Source organism: Euprymna scolopes, chromosome 6 (assembly GCF_053919585.1).
Source record: "Euprymna scolopes isolate OS-2025 chromosome 6, ASM5391958v1, whole genome shotgun sequence".
NCBI lineage: Eukaryota > Metazoa > Mollusca > Cephalopoda > Sepiida > Sepiolidae > Euprymna > Euprymna scolopes.
The window spans coordinates 111335650-111353049 of record NC_136487.1 but is presented as its reverse complement, the minus strand read 5'-3'; the positions used below and the strand labels follow the sequence as shown (position 1 = coordinate 111353049).

The 17400-nt window shown below is 30.5% G+C and overlaps 1 protein-coding gene across 12 annotated transcripts in view; it reads left to right on the top strand.

Annotated features, from left to right (window-relative positions):
- LOC145277870 (E3 ubiquitin-protein ligase CBL-B-like) overlaps positions 1-17400 on the top strand; it is a 231556-nt gene that overhangs the window by 170867 nt on the left and 43289 nt on the right. For all 12 annotated transcript variants that reach the window (XM_080129838.1, XM_080129830.1, XM_080129828.1 and 9 more), the window contains exons 6-7: positions 14084-14230; positions 17292-17348. In XM_080129838.1, the coding sequence (XP_079985964.1) occupies positions 14084-14230; positions 17292-17348 (204 nt within the window). The remainder of the gene's footprint in view (positions 1-14083; positions 14231-17291; positions 17349-17400) is intronic.

The following is a 17400-nucleotide window of genomic DNA, read 5'->3' as shown; positions in this document are numbered from 1 at the left end:
GGACTTTATAGGAAGAGTTGTGCAGAATAGGAAACTTTGATGGTATGGTCATTTTAAAAGAATGAGCGGGAGTTCTTGGGTTAGATGCAAAAGAGTTAAGGTAGTAGGCCAAAGAAAATATGGGAGGAAGTTATAAGAATTTAAGAGAAAAAGGGATAAAGACCTGAGCAGAGATAGGCTTGTGTAGAAGTCAATTTTTAAAAACCATCCAACACATGCTAACATGTAAAACAGATGTTAAACCAAATGATGATGAATTATAAATTTGGATCAAAAGTAATGACTGACTAGTTTTAATAAATCTTGAGACCTCACAAATAAACTACACAATTTTATCAAAGTAAAATCCATTATTTATTGTTATTCACTGGTGCATGTTATTAGTGGCAGAAAAAAAAACAAAAATTATTTTCAGTCATATTTATCAATTATAAGATTTAGTACTATTTTTTCGCTTTGATTGCACATTTTCAGTGGGAAGTAGTAATATTTTCATTTCCACTTGTACATTTACTGTGACTCTACTCATTCTTACTGCCATAAAATAAAATCAGAATGAATTTTTGCTTTGCAGCGGTCTCATATTCTATCACTGATTGGTTAATGGAGTCTGATTTGTTTTACAAATCGCCATTCAAAGTTATTTTTATATTTTATTCATGATATGCAAGTTCTGCTTCTATTACAATAAAATTTAAGATGAATACAGATTTTATTTTTTATCTCATTCATAGTGTTATGCTAGTTGACTCATAAAAATTGTTACTCATTAAGCAACATATATGAATATAAAACATGGATGCGCCATGATTTTGATATCTTATGATCATCTGTACTTTTTTTTTTTTAACTTTTGTATACATTATTGCCAAATTGATACTAAAAAGGATTCTGCAATGATGCTTTAATCAGGAAGGAAAAATGTAATACATCACTCCAGTAGAAAACTGGGAAATGTGAAAATGGTGTTAACTTTATTTCCTTTCCTCAAATTTAATGGATGTGTTCCAAATAACTGCAGCAGCAACAGTAGAAACATGCTTATCTCCCCTCTTATAAAAATTGATTCAACCAATGAGTATTAAGCTTGCTAATATGTTTTTCTGAACATTTTACTTTCACTACCTTACTATAGAAACTGGAAGAGTTCAATTTATGGGACATCCAGCTGTTACCCCCCCCCTCCCCATCCTTTATCCTTGCTCTTGGGCTAGATGGTTCAGTCTTTTGGCTGGGCTTAAAGTAATTATCTGTATGGTGAATCTCAGGGGGTAATTCTCCCAGGCATTACCTCTATCTTTATGACAGATCGGTTTATAGATAATCGCCTTTACCCCCTACCCACACCCATCCTGGCTTGTGTGTATGTGTGCAAATTTTATTATTATAGTTAGAATCTACGTTCATAGAAGGCTATAACAATGCAAGAAATATACCAATGTTGAAGGAAGACAAAAAAAAAAAAAATTTCTTTAGAGGAAGTTAGCAAAAAAAGTTTTGTTTTTTGTTACAAATTTGTCATATAAGAAAATAAGTTGATTACTTACCTCAAAAAAAAGTTTGTTTATTTATTACATTTTCTGTAGATTTTTGAAGATAAAAAAGTTAATAAATAATATTCTTATCTATAAGATAATTTGGTGATATCTAAACTTGTTTACAAAGGTGTATTGTATCCATTAAAATATCAATATTGGATATTTCACTAGAATAATTTTCTTGGAGTCTTTATCAACTATTAAAGAAAATAAAAGAACTGCATTTCTAACCATTGAGTGTCTTCTAATTTCAATTTAAAAAGTAATTTTTAGTGTTGGAAGGTAACTGGATGTAACATGTATTTAATACATCTGAAAGTGTTAATTAATATTACTTGATTGTATTTCTCTATGATTTTACTTACATAATTACAATATATAATTTACTTACATAATTACAATATAAAGAAATTGCTGATATATTAAGGATTTAGTACATGCATTGCATGGAGGGAAATGATAGATGTTTAACGCGAGTGTTGAAAAAGGTTTAAATCTGATTATCTTAGAAGATAAAATATGTACATTATATGGAAATGTGTGAAGAACAGGAAACTTCTGTTGTATGGTTATGGTAAAAGAATGGATGAGAATTTTTCAGTTTAATAATTGTAGAGCAGTTGAGGTAGCAGGGTTAGTTGGCATGGAAGTTCAAGGAAACATGACAGAAAGTGATGAGGATTAACTTGAGAAAAAGGAATAAAGATCTGGCCAGAAATAGGTTAGTTTGGAAATCAATTTCTAAAAGCTGTCCAACACATGCTAGCATGTAAAACGAACATTAAACTCAATATGATATTATAATTTGTACGGAAAAACTTTGAAAATTTACAATTGTAATTAATAGGTTAATGTGACACAAAGAATTAAAATAATGTCTAATGAACAGTTAATTCAATAATATTATTATAATTTTAAATTAAAATACAAAGTTAATTATCAAATATTAACTATATTGTCTATATTCTCATGCTCTGTATATAAATAAAAACACAGTTTTTGTAATTTTGAGCAGAAAAATTCATAAAAGATGACATTGAAAGAAAGAATAAAGTAATGAAAGCCAAATGAACATTTTTATAAAGGATTATAATAATGAAAAGCATTGTGTACAATGGTTATATGTCCTACAATGTATCAAAAATATATGTACACGCATGCATAGATAGGGGACATTGTATATATATTTGACGTCTTTTGAGGAAACATGAGGCGTTTAAAAGCTTAAGTGTCTCAGTAGCCAACAACTGATGCAAGCAATTTATTTCAGCAATTCTGACGACTTAAATGGAAATATTGAAAACAAGGACAAAACCTTTTATAATAAATAAAAATGTTTTTGTAAAAGCAAAAGCCAACAAAAAAGAATGTTATCCTTTTTATATTATTTATAAAAAATGTTCAGACTATTTATCTCCCCCTCCACACACTACATCGAATACGATTTTTTATCAACTTTTCTGTTTTGTGTTTTGCTATATATTATCCAATACTAGAGGCTCATGTGCACCTCCCCTCCCACAATCTGATGTATGTACTTGAAGATCACTGTTTCTAAACAATCCAATGCGTTATAGTTTTAATCTCTAAAAGTCTGAGTTATCAAAATTTAATGAAATTTTCAGCATTCAAAATTATATTTTACTAGTATTCCTTTTGAAATAAAGTTTCTTAGTGTCAATACTATTAAGAAAAAATTACTTTCTGTAAAAATTGTCATTGTCAGCTAAATATTCTTCAAATAGATAAGACTGTATATTTAGAATTGTAGCAAATTTTTTTTTCTTACATAATATTTTGCCTTATTGTAAAAAATAATTTTCAACTAACTATTAAACTTGTACTGTTTTATTTGATGCAACATAACTTGATTTTAGAACAATTCATTTTAAAATGGGTAAAGTCAGAATTGTTTACCATAGTAACATCAGATTAATTACCATCTTTACTGATTGTTTGATTCTATCTTGAAAAGTATGAAATGGTAACATGTATGAACATGAAATTGCCTTAGTGGTTTTGTGCTTACTGAGTGCCTTTGTAATCTTGCCATTTCAAATATGAGTTAAAACTATATTCTTTAACAAATTATTCCTCTTGCTGATTTTGATTGTTAAGTCATAATTGAAAAGAAAATATTCCCAATTTAACAGTTGGCCAGGGAGTCTACATAATTAAGAAAAAAAAAGAGAAAAATATAAAGTTATGGTTTAATAATAAAAAAAAATGAAAGTTGTCTATCAGAATAAAAGTTTGGTATATCTGTTTAAATGTTCATCTTTTAAAATCTATGAAGATAAGTTTATATGTTAGATAAATAAAATATATAATCTTTAAAAATTTAATAAATTAAAAATAAAATTGAGTAAATTTTAATTTAAAATTAGTATTTTTGTCTGAAAACTTGTATACAAAATCTATTGTTTTTGCCTTTAATTTTTTAGTTCAAAATTTTTATTTTTATTATACACAAGAAAATATATTAAATCCTTTATTGATTGATATTTTTCTGCTCTTAGTTATCTTTTTCTCTGCTGCTTTATTTAGCCATTTATCTCCCATGATGCTTTAGTATAAAAAATTTTATGCTAACATTTTTTTTTTTATATATATATATATACAAGTGTCATGAAGAAAGGAAAAAATGCATGGAAAAAGGCGTCACTAACTGCTTGCAGCTTTGCCGTCGCCATAAATATTTCATTATATTTGTTGACATTCATTATAAATACATAGCTCAATAATACTAAATTTGTGAAGAATATTGAAATAAAATTACGTCTGTGAAAAGTAAAACATATAGATGGTCATTTTGACACAAAGCGAATAATTTTTTTTTTTTTTTTTTTTTTTTAAATAACAACCTAAAACTCAAATTATTTCTAAGAAATCTGCAAAATTGTTTGGAAGATAATTGCAAATTTCTGGAGCAAACATTTATTCATAGAGTTTATGCAGGACTTAAATCTTTTCATTTTACATCTGAAGCGAATTGTTGCTTCAGGTGATTGTGCATAGTTGAAATACTGACATCAAGTGCCTTAGACATTTCTGATATTTGGACAAGTTTAACAATTGTTTTCAAACTTTTGTTGCCAAGAAGGTTGCATGGCCATCCTGTGCCTTTATCTTCAAAGCTTTCTTTAACACTAGGAAATTTGTGAAACAACTTTTGTACTGCCCAATCACTTGTGGACCCTTTACTCCACGCACTGTTTATATGGGTAGCTATTTGGGAAACATGATTGCAAAAAAAAATAAATAAATGTATTTTCATTTTAATTAACTACTTATATGCTTCAAGATTCAACAAAAAGTTATTGGAAATTTATTAAAAAATATATTGATTAAGTATTTAGTATAAAACATTGCAAAAATAACAATTTAAATTAATTTTATAAAAATGAGTTGAAAATCAGACAGTAGTTTCCACACAATTTATGTAAATATTTATCTAACCAGTAAATTAAAAATTTGTTAAAATATTAATTTACTATGAAAGATTTGGTGTATCTAATATCATTTCATCACACAATTCAGAAAATTCAGCACATGCACATTAACAGCAGCAATCATTCTTTTAAACAGGTTTTATTTTAAACTAGCAGGACCCATTAACTGGCATTGCCGAGTGGAAGCATGACATAGATCCAGAATAGAATTGTTAAAGCCCCACCCCCACCCTTCAAAAACAAATTAAACTACAGTTGTTGTTGGTGGCCACTGCTGTCCCTGGAAAATCATGGACATTGGCGAACGTGGCCCAAATGAAATAATCTGTCCTTTAATGTCAGGCATTGTTTTCTAGTGGCAGAGTGGAATCACTGTTTTTGATTGTCAGCACTGTTGGTTACTGGCGATTCGTGCTGGTTTGGGGCAATAGCCTGCAGATATTGACGGATTCTAAAAAAAAGCATTTAAGGGAAAAACATTATTACATACTTATTTGTCATGCCTAAATCAGTATAACTTCAAAAACTTCCGAAAAATGTTTGAGGTGATAAATAATAAGTAAAAACAGAAGTTTTCTAAGTTAGGAATTCTCACTATATATTAATCTTTAGAGTGATCGAAATCAATGGTAGATAACGGACTTCTACTGATGACAATATCTTTCAAGTCGGCCATCGTTTTTCTTCTCTGTATACTGCACGCATTATTTACTAAAAGTAGCATTAGCACATCTTCTATGGGTCAAATTTTAGGGCATTCATCGTCAACATTAAGACCAAGAAGAAAAATAAATTTCTGGCTGTTTCTGTTTGTTGTTCAAATCTTCCTCTTCTTTTGGGGGGTTTGGGGTGAATCAAATATTCCACAAATAGTATTAAATTAAATTCCAGTTTTACATCATTTTTTTTTACTTGTTAGGTTTTTTTTTTTTTTTTTCGCTCAACACACATCTAACACCCAAGCAAGTTAGTTATAATTCTAAATCATGTGTAAGACATACTCCATGAGAAAAAATTGAATAAAAAAAGCTTATCAGTGTGACTTAATTACATCTTTTGGTTTTGGAATGATGACATATATATATATATAAACACACACGAAGAAAATTAACTAATGACGGATAAAAAAATGTACATTATTACATCATCAAATGTAAAAAAATCACAAAAAAAACAAGGAGCATAAATGTATATGCATCAGTTATGATATGCCAAATTTATTTTTCTTGCTACTTTAAATTATATGAAAAAGGTTATAAAATTCAAGGGGAATACTTATATTGTATAAGAATGTTTTAGTGAATATTGATTTTTTTATCTCAACGGTTTTTCATATTTTGTGTTGATACAATTGGGAAACAAAATAATCTTTTATGACAATATAAATGTAAAAATAAAATGTAAAAGTTGGTACACATTATGTAATGATGACTAAGTGTATGTGTTTATTAAATTAATTAGTTGCCCTATTTAGAATGTAAGAGTATTTAGTATCAGATGTTATATGTATATGTGAAGACATTCACTCAATAATGATGGGTGACAAAAAATAGTCTTTGCACTAATCTATATATCTAGAAAAGTGAACGTGTCTGTCTGTGTACATTTCCCTACACAATAACCCTGTCAATTTTTAGTCTACAGACTCGAAATTTGATATACAAGGTACTGAGATGTGGGAAAATCTATGTGATCGGTTTTCGGCCAGAAATTTGTCTGTTAAGGGGTCAAAGTTCAACGATTTGACCTTGAGAACTCTACCAAACTCCTCCGACAATTTTGGGTCTAAACACTTGAAATTTTAGATATAGGTTCCTTGGACATGGATCTAATTTTATAACCTGATTTGAGGCCAAAACAATAAATGTTATGGGGTCATAATAGGGGTCAAATTTTTAAAAAATTCCCCCCCCCCCCCTTTTTTTTTTTTTTTTTTTTTTTTTTTTTGCTCAGCATACACCTCCAAATATCCGGGCAACGCCAGGTACCAATGCTAGAATATCTATAAAAGTGAACATGTGTGTCTGTCTGTCTGTACATTTCCCTACACAATATCTCTGTCAATTTCCAGTCTACAGACTCTAAGTTTGATATACAGGGTACTGAGATTTGGCAAAATCTTTGTAATCTGTTTTCAGCAAGAAATTTGGCTGTTACGAGGTCACAGTTCAACGATTTGACTTTGAGAACTCTACCAAACTCCTCTGCTAATTTTTGGTATGAACTATTGAAATTTTAGATATAGTTTCCATGAACATAGATCTAGCTTAATAACTTGATTTGAGCCCAAAGCAATAAATGTTAAGGGGTCATAACATGGATCAAAGTTTTAAAAAATTTGACCTCTGCTGTCTTTACCAATATTTTAGAAAGTCATCCTTTCTTTTGGATTGTCTAGCATTAATTTAAACCTACGTCACTTCCGATTTGGCAGTGGTCGTAACAGCAAAGACATGTTTTCCCGTTCTATTCCCGCTTCGTGGTACGGGTTCAGGCCTGCCTTCCTCCTACCATTTTTTTTTTTTTTGCTGAACATATACATCCAAACACCCGGGCAACGCCAGGCTGACATGCTAGTATTTATATAAAATGCCTCAATTGGTGAAATAAAAAAGAATAATAAAAGTTCTCAAACTAAAATCAGCAGTTTTTTTATGTGTGATGGAATGGATATTTATATAAATACAGAGAAATACACATTAGCCCTTATAAGAGAGTAAAGAATAAAATATATTTATCTACAATATTTCATGTTATCTATTCAACAATAGATAATTCTTCAAATATTTTTGATATAGTTATTTATTTTTAAGTGAAATTAAATTAATTGTTTTTTATATATGTTATGTCGTCACGGAATGGAACTGGTTATTAAATGTGGAAATTACAAGACATCGTTTTGGCACCAAATTATTTGTTTTTTTTTTTTTAAACAGAAAAATAGTAAAACGTTAGAGCAACAGATTATGTGAAATGCTGTGTCAGCCATCTGGAAAGTCTTCCCCTTTCCGATCCAGGGGAGATAACTCTTTGCTTTTCGGTTATTTCCCTTTATAACACCTCAACTTTGAAATGTGATCCTTGTAAGAGGTTTTATGTGGATCTATTTGTAAGGTTGGCATTGGCTTACAAATTCGCTGGGTTCTTCTTGTTGGGACTTTGATGTGAGACTTGCTTTGTCTATTATTTATAACTGGAACACTTTGGGGTAATTCAAATGTGTCCAGTAACACATGTAAAGGGATAGCTGCATCATTTGGATGTCGCTCTGGAAGGGATGACTGACGAAGCTGATTCACATGTCTAACCCAAATAGATTGTACATCTACGTCATAGACGACATTGTCAGAATGGCGTATTATGCGACCTTGTGTCCATTTTTCTCTACCATTACAATAGTCCTTAGCCAATACAGGTTCTCATGGAAGGAATTTACAGGGTTTTGTTCTATGATGAACATTAAACTGGTTTTCCATCATTTTGTTTCTTCTGTAAAATTTAGTTGTTGATGGGCAAATAGCATCAATTGGCAAATGTAGTTTCCTATTCATAAGTGCATAAGAGACTTTCCATTTGGACAACTTAGATTTGGGGTAGCTCTGTAGCTACTTAAAAATATTTGCATTATCTCTCGAGTAGTTCCTTCCCCTTTTAATTTCAAGAATGCTCTCTAGAAAGTGTCCACAAACCGTTCTGCTTGTCCATTTGATTGAGGATGGAAAGGTGCAGTTCTCAGGTGCTGAATGCTGTTCTGTTTACAGAAGTCCGCAAATTCTGCTGAAGTAAAAGCAGTACCGTTATCTGAAACTAATACTTCGGACACTCCCAACCTGCTGAAGATTTCCTGTAGTTTTTTTTTAGTTTCTTTTGATGAGATGTGGCTCATCTGAAAGACTTCTGGCCATTTGCTGTAAGAATCAACTAGCATAAGATAATTTTGTTCATTTATTGGTCCTGCAAAATCAATGTGCAGTCGTGACCAAGGAATTTCTGGAGTTGACCATGAATGTAATGTAGTTTTTCAGGGCGAACTTAGCAACTAGTTGCCATTTGGAGCAACTCCTGACAAGTTCCTCTTATTGTTTGTCCGTATTTGGCCAATATACATAACCACGGGTCAAGGCTTTCATCCGATTAATTCCTTGATGTCCCTGGTGAAATTGTCTGAGAACTCTATTTGAAAGATTAAATGGAACAACACATTCAGCAAAAAGAATTCCATTAGTTTCAGACAAAGAAAATCTTCGCTGAAAAAATTGTTGAAGTTACTGATCAGTGCACTTATTATGCCAGCTGGTAGAGTGGAAGTGCAGAACTTTTTGTAGTAGTGGGTCTGCGGCTGTAGCCTCCTGGATCATCTCCAATGTGACTGGTAGTGTCTACACTGTGAGACAAATTCAGGTTCTACAGATATAGCAGCGATAATACTGTCTTCTACAGCTTTTTGATGAGAAGAGAGGAGTCTGGATAACACATCTGCTTGGCCAATTTTGCTGCCTGGTTAGTATTTTATGGAGAAATCATAATCCAACAGCATAGTTGCCCATCTTTGTAAGCAGTTTGCTGTATAAACAGGAATTCCTTTCTTTGAACCAAAAATACTTGTTAGAGGCTTGTGGTATGTGATCAGATTAAAATGACGGCCGTATAGCATTTTGTGAAATCTTTTTACAGCAAAGATAATCGCTAGAGTCTCTTTCTCAATTTGGCTATATTTTCGTTCAGTGGGTGTTAATGATTTTGATGCATGTGCAATGGCTTTTCCATCAGGAAAAATATGTGATATTACTGCTCCAACTCTATAGTCTGAAGCATGCGTCACAACAGTAATGTCTAATGATGGATTATAGTGTGTAAGCAATAGGTCTGAGTGAAAAAGTGATTTAATTTTTTTCAAGTGATTCTTTGCATGTACTTGACCAGTTCCATTTAATATTTTTTTGTAGAACATGATTAAGAGGTCCACACAATTGTGCAATTCAGGTAAAAAGGAACCATAATTGCTTACAAGGCCCAGAAAGGATTGTAGTGTTGAAACATCCCTTGGGGGTGGCATGTGTTTTATGGCTTGAATGTTATCTGGATCTGGTTTTCGACCATTTTTGTCAAATAAAAAGGTATTTCATAGAAGTTTGGAAAAAAATTGCATTTGTCAGGTCTTAAGTTGAATCCATATTGTTGAATTCGATCCAGCACAGAAGTCAGGTGATGCAGAAGTTCCTCTTGAGATGTACCTGTAATGATGATGTCAGAAACTCCTGGCAATCCTATGAGCATTGCATCCATGGTTTGTTGAAATATAGCCGGGGCTGACTTGACCCCAGACGGAAGACGATTAAAATGAATTAATCCCTTGTGGGTGTTGATAGTGAGAAGATTTTTAGAATCTTCAACTTCCATTTGTAGATATGCATCTGCAAGGTCTAGTTTTGCAAAACAAGTTCCACCGTTGAGTTTTGAGAACAAATCATCTGGTACAGTTAGTGGATACTGGCGTGTCTCCAGTGCATCGTTTAATCCTGTGGAAAAATCCGCACACAGATGTACCTTGCCATTAGCCTTCTTCACAATAACAATAGGTGCTGCCCAGGATGAGTAATTTGTAGGTTGAATTACTCTAGCTTGTTGAAGGCGGTCCAATTCTTTTTCCACTGTAGCTAAAGCTGCGTATGGTACAGAATGCTTTGGTCTAAAAACTAGCTTTGCATCAGACTTTAGTTTTAAAGTTGCTTTGACTTTCGTACAGCATCCAATACCTTCTTGAAAAACGTTGCTGAACTTTGTTTTAAGAATGTTCTTAGCAGATGTTTCAACATCTGCTGCAGCATTAACATTGAAAGAATTGAAAATTGTATTAAGTGGAAATATAAAGTTCCTTGAAATCCAAACCAAGAAGATTCAGGATTGATGAGTCAGAAACATAGCATCTCCCTGAAAAAATTTTTTCTTTGAAAGAGACATTGCATGTTAACTCACCAGTTAGAATTTGCACTGTCATTTCTTTGTCTTTATTTAACATAGACAGTAAATGTGTGCACCCGTCAGTGTCTGCTGGAGATTGTAGCCCTTCGGTAAAAATAAGGCATTTAAACTGGTCCTCTGCGAGTGATTTCAGTCGAAAAGTTTCACCCTGAACATTAACCACTCCAGCATATTTGATAAAATTGTCATTAACGCTTTTTGTCAACTTCAAACAATTGTATCGCATATTAAGCAATGATGATGACTCACCAGAAATGTCCGTTAACTGAGCTATTGTTTCGTCAAATATGAAATTCTCTGGTTTCTTTGGTAAAATGAAGTTTACATAATGTTCATGTTCAATAGAACCCAGTTTTCTAAGCAATAACCGTCTTTTCCAGTCATCATTTTTTGTTTAAAATCATTTTTAAACATATTTTTCCATCGGTCAAACCAAATGGAAAATGTCTGTTTTAATTCTGGATTGAATTGAAAATCAGTGATAGAATTTATAATATTATCAAAGGAGTTACAGTTGACGAAGCCAATTGTGTCTGAAATTGAAACGTTAATGTTTCTATTAATTTTTGTGCCTCAAGAAATTGTTCTTGCTGCCTTCTAAGTATCCTTTCCAGTAAATTTGGATCCATGACGAAGAAATAATGCAGTTGAGTTTTTTTTGTTTGTGTGTTGTGTTGTGCACAAAAGGGATTTTTTTTTTTTTTTTTCTTTTTCTGAGGCACCATGTGGTTCGTCCAACTGGGTCTATTTATTTTTTTTTAAATCCAAGTTCATCTCCTCCTCGTTATTAAATGTGGAAATTACAAGACATCGTTTTGGCACCAAATTATTTATTTTTTTAAACAGAAAAATAGTAAAACGTTAGAGCAACAAATTATGTGAGATGCTGTGTCAGCCATCTTGAAAGTCTTCCCCTTTCCGATCCAGGGGAAATAACTCTTTGCTTTTCGGTTATTTCGTTTATAACAATATATTAAACTAGTAGGCCATCCAGTGTTGCCTGGTCATAAAATATGCTTAAATATTATTTTAATTCATGCAGATTTCATATTTATTATTAGAGAGGCAATCATCTATTGATTATTATATTGTACCCAATATATAGTAGTCATGTAATATATATATATATATATATATATATATGACTTTGGTGCCATTATCTAGAATCAAAACCAAAAACAGAAGATTACTTTGTCAACTTATGCTTGCTAAGTTCTAATTGTTTTCAATTTTGACCCCTTAGCAGCTATTTTTATCGGCTAAAACTAAATTGAATTTGTTCATGAGGTCCAAATCCCCCCCATACATCAAGTTTAAGCCAGTATACTAAAAATTTAGAGGAGTTTGATAAAAAAACGTTTTTTAGACAGACAAGGTGACTTTTTATATAGATAGATTTGTTAGAAAAATTTAGATGAAAATTTTTTTTCCTGATATGTATAGAACTAGTAATACTTAACATTGTTTTTTGTGTTGATAAATAACTGATTAATATTAGATATAAAAATGTTAAATTTTGTTTAATTATTTTTGATAGGATATTAAAAATAAATTTAATTATTACTTCAACCAAATTATTTAAACTATAACTAATTGTTATGGTAATATTATTTTGATCTTTTGATTGTATAAATTTATCAGATGTAAATAGCTTCCAAAAATTGTCAGTCTTTTAATATATGAGTAGTTGCTAAATATTTTAAGTGACTTTCTATTTGACAGTTCACTATTAAGAAAAGATTAAAATGACTGACTTGTTTATGAAGAAACAGAAATGCATTGTGGTAGATTTGATTTAATAATTGAATGACTTTTTAAATAGGATATTTTTATGCTATTGCATTTTTTATACATAAATATAAAAATATTAATATTAAATATAATAATGTAAACTATATGGTAGTTGAAACACATATTTACACACATACATGAGAAGGGGTTACGCAATGTTCATATAGAGATTTATTTATATACACAAGTAAATCTTTTACTTTGTTAACTAGGTTCAGAAATTTTGCATGTTGAAAGCCCGTTATGCTCACATGACGCTACTGAAAAATAAATAAATGAACTAAATTAAAATACAGATGTCTTCAAAAACATAGATTATAAAACATTTTTTATTTGTTTGTATTGAAGAATAGAAATCTAACACCACAATTTTATTGTTTAAACAATAAAATTGTGATGTTACATTTCATGGCACAATAAAATTAAGTTTCAGAATTCTGTATTGGCTAAATATCATGATATTCCTAAGTTGTATGCATTCTATAATTAGCTTCGTAGCTTCTGTCTCTTTATTGCTAACGGTTTTATGACCATGATTTAATAAAGAATTTAAAAAAGTGGGGGATGGATTTAACATTGCATCAGAGGACATACTTTAGCTCAATTTAATAATAGACTAGCTGTACCTACTCGACACGGTTTGGGATGCAGTGAAAATATTTTTGCTTTTAATTTCTATTTATATGCACATTTTACAGAATAAGAAATAAAATTTTGGTTGTAAGAGGGACTTTTTTATATTCTTTAGATAAAAATGATTGATTTCTGATTTAGATTTGGGGGGGGGGTCATAATTAAAAAATCTTCCCTTTGACTATTTGCTCAGACAAAAAAAAAAATTAAATCCTAGCGAAGCATGTTATAGTGTCAATAATATGGTAAACAAAAAATGCAATTTGTCTATTTAGAATAACTTTAATATGTCAGCTTAAATGTTATTTAGGTATAATTTTTTTAAATCTATTAAGATAATTTTATATGTTAAATGAAATATAATCTTTAAAGTTTAATAAATTAAAAATTTATATCTAATATTAAAAAATCTTGATTTAAAACTTTTTTTTTTTTAAAATCTTTTCACTGTTAAATCTGTTAAGAAAAAAATGTAAAATCTTTTTGTGTATATTTCTTTATATCTTCAGTATTTTTATACCAGATTGAGATGTGAATTATATTTTATCCGTATTAACTAATTAGCTATTTTGCTGTCCCTTTTTATTTCACTCTCTCCCATATTCTGCACTGCATTGGAAATGACCGGCTGTTGCCAGTATTCTCCAAGAACTATGATGTGAATTTTATTCATTGCTGTTTTTCTAGGATGTTGAAGGTGGCCAGGGTTGTCCGTTCTGCCGCTGTGAGATCAAGGGCACTGAGCAGGTAGTGGTTGACCCATTTGATCCCAAATCTCTATGTAAGCTAAATGAATGCAGAGAAGCTCTTATCCAGGATGATGAAGATGATGAGGTAATCATTAGTTTTGCTTTGCTTTTTCTTTCTTTTTTTTTTTTTGTAGCATGGAAATCTTTGCTTTGCTTTGATTCACACACATACATACATACATACATACATGCACACAAATTTGTGTTTGCTTTCTCATGCAATTGAATGCTTACTGACTGTTCTATTTCTTTTCTAGATTGCTTTGTCATCCACTTGCTTTCAACCTCCAATAAAGCATACTTGACTGCTTTTGATGTGTTTTTTTTTTTGTTTTTTTTAAATATTTCATATTTTAACAGTCCCTTTGCTAACATTTTTCTTAAAATATTTCAAGGCAAAAACTCTTCTCAAATATAAGCATTTTACCAAAGTATATTTAAGCAACCAACCATTCTTTAAACAAACATTTTTTTATGTAAGACTTAGGAACTCTTTATATTTTTCCATTTTCACTAGCTTTTCATGTTCTCTACAAGTTTTATTTTTGTAGCAATGAAATAAAGGAAGTTTACTATTAATTATAAATTCTTGTCAACAGCACTACTGTTATATTTTGAGAGATGAGAAAACAATATTACCTACTGTGTGGTTATTGTTCTTATAACGCCACCAAAACAATGTATATTATATAATCAAGTGGGATTGATGTCAAAACAGTTGTAAACGTATAAATTGTATGTATTGTCGTTTAGCCAGAGGATATGATATTGATGTATAAACTGAGTCATGATGTATCAGAATTATCACACAGGTATATATTACAGTTCGTATTTACATAAGGTATCATTTTTTTTTATAAGAAGAATAATATATGCTTCATACCTTTCTATCTTCACTGCCGAGCTCTGTGATGAAACATGAAATGATCAACCATAACCAATTGAGACCTCTGTTCCTTCTTTTGAAGGAACAACACCACAGAACAACATTTTATATTTTTAAAATATAAATTTATTTCAGTTGTCTCAAATGGTCTATACAGGTATCTGCATTTCGTCTACATGCTTATTCTTCACAGCCTCGCTTCCTGGCTTAAAGTACATCTATTCACTCTTGTGACTAAACTCCAACTCTCGATTCTAAATTTCTCGACCTCCTGACCTCAGTTCCGTTACGTCATCATTCAAAAAGCACATGTATTCCTAACGTGTGACCTTTCCATGTCTGCCTGCCCAAGGTTATTTTGTTTATTTAACCCAGCTAATTTATGTAAACATCTTCAGCTAAAACCCATTGTTACACTGTATTCTATAAACAATAACTAACTCCCAATATAAACTATTTTAAGAATATCATTGAATAGATAGATAAATAGATAGACAGATAGATCGATAATAACTAATTAACTTTTAACAATGTTAATTATCCAACACTACTTTAATAAAAAAAAATTGAAAATCGACTAAAAATAGCTAATACTTGATAAAATTACTATCGATTATGACATTGCATTCAAATTTTATTTTAAATACCATAATATTTCATTTAAATGCAACCATTTTGTTGTAGTTGTATTTTGCAACTAATTCCACAAACAAAGAAAACATTTCAATAAAATGTTAAAATGACTTATAATTGTTTTTGATAATTATTATAATCCCTTTAAATAACAAAAAAAAAATACTAGGACACAAATTAATACATAGCATGAAAGTTTTATTTCAGCAGTAAAAACAAGTCAGTATTTATGAGGGAACATGAAAAGTTACTGAAAAAAGGTCACTAAACAGTACTTGGTTAATCTTTCATTTTTTAATCATTGAGATATATAGCAGAGACTAATTTAAGATATACTTTATAGACTCGTATAATGAACAATCGTTTTAATACCTATTTTTCATCTTCACTAAACAATCCCCAGTAACTACAGTAAATAAAATTTTTAATTTTATTTTATGCAGTTTTTAGTGTGTAGAAAAGTAATGTTTCAAGTTTTAGTGAAAAAATATTTTATTAATAATTTTCAATTTAAACAAATCTAACGTTCATTTTTACAAATTAACTGCCAGTGATTATAATTTAATCCAACTAAATACTTACCTTATTTTGTTTCCAAAAATATCTTGTGTAATGAATGGCCACTTGTTATTGAAATGAAAACTGACTTCTAAAGTTTTTTATTAGTACATTATGATAGGTCTGTTTGTGAATGCTATTTTTCTTGCTTCATTTTTTTAGTAAATATTTCAATATTTTCTTTGATTAGAAAAATTCTCTCTGCAATAGATAGTTCATGTTCTCATATCTTGATTATACAACTCTCTTGATGAGGCCACTCTATCTTGTCTACTTCTGTCCCAGTGACTATGTTCATTCAGTGCCTTTCACTGGTATATTCAAGCAGAAACTAAGAGTTGCTTGGGGGAAATGATGACTTCTATTAGGATGTTGTACTATTACAGATATTCTCACTAACATTTAAACTACAATGCATTTCTTACCGCAAATCCCTTTGATGTCACATGATTAGGCCAACCAATCCGATATATATGGGGTCAAAGCTGATCCTGCAGTGAAACCTAAGTTACCTTAAAGCTAATCATAAATACATATAACATAAGTGTGTAAAGTAATGTGTAATATTATTTTACACTTTTGAATCACATCAGTAACATGGTATTATTGATGTGATGATGGAAATTGGAAAGATGTGTTCAAATATCAGATCTGTATTTATTATTATTATTATTATTAATCCCAAACAAGGCAACATTGTAACTGGAGTGTAAGGGGCTACTGTGGTAAAGAACCAGTTTTATAAGTGGGTAGCTTGGAAGGGGAGTTGGGAATTTCTTGACATTATATTTATTTTTTTTACATGTTGGTACTGCTGGGAGCAGGAAGGGATTTCTAAAGGCAAGTGATCCAAGGAAAGAAGCTATGAGAGTAGAAAATCTTTCAGCATCTAGGTATATATTATTGTTCATCAAATAAATCACAAAGAATTTGATATTTTTATGACATAATTTTTGTCCCCCTCCCCTCATAGATAGACTAAATTCTAATCTATTTTATCTTCAAACATTTATTTTGTTTCAATAGTTGTTTTTTTTATTTTTATTTTATTTTTGTTTAATCTCTTTAGGATTCCTGTCAAAGTACAAGCAATCTTCAAGCATTAGTTGTTCATCCAAAGGACCAGGTAAGATCTGTGATAGTTTTGGAATTTTCCTATATATGGATTGGAAAAATTT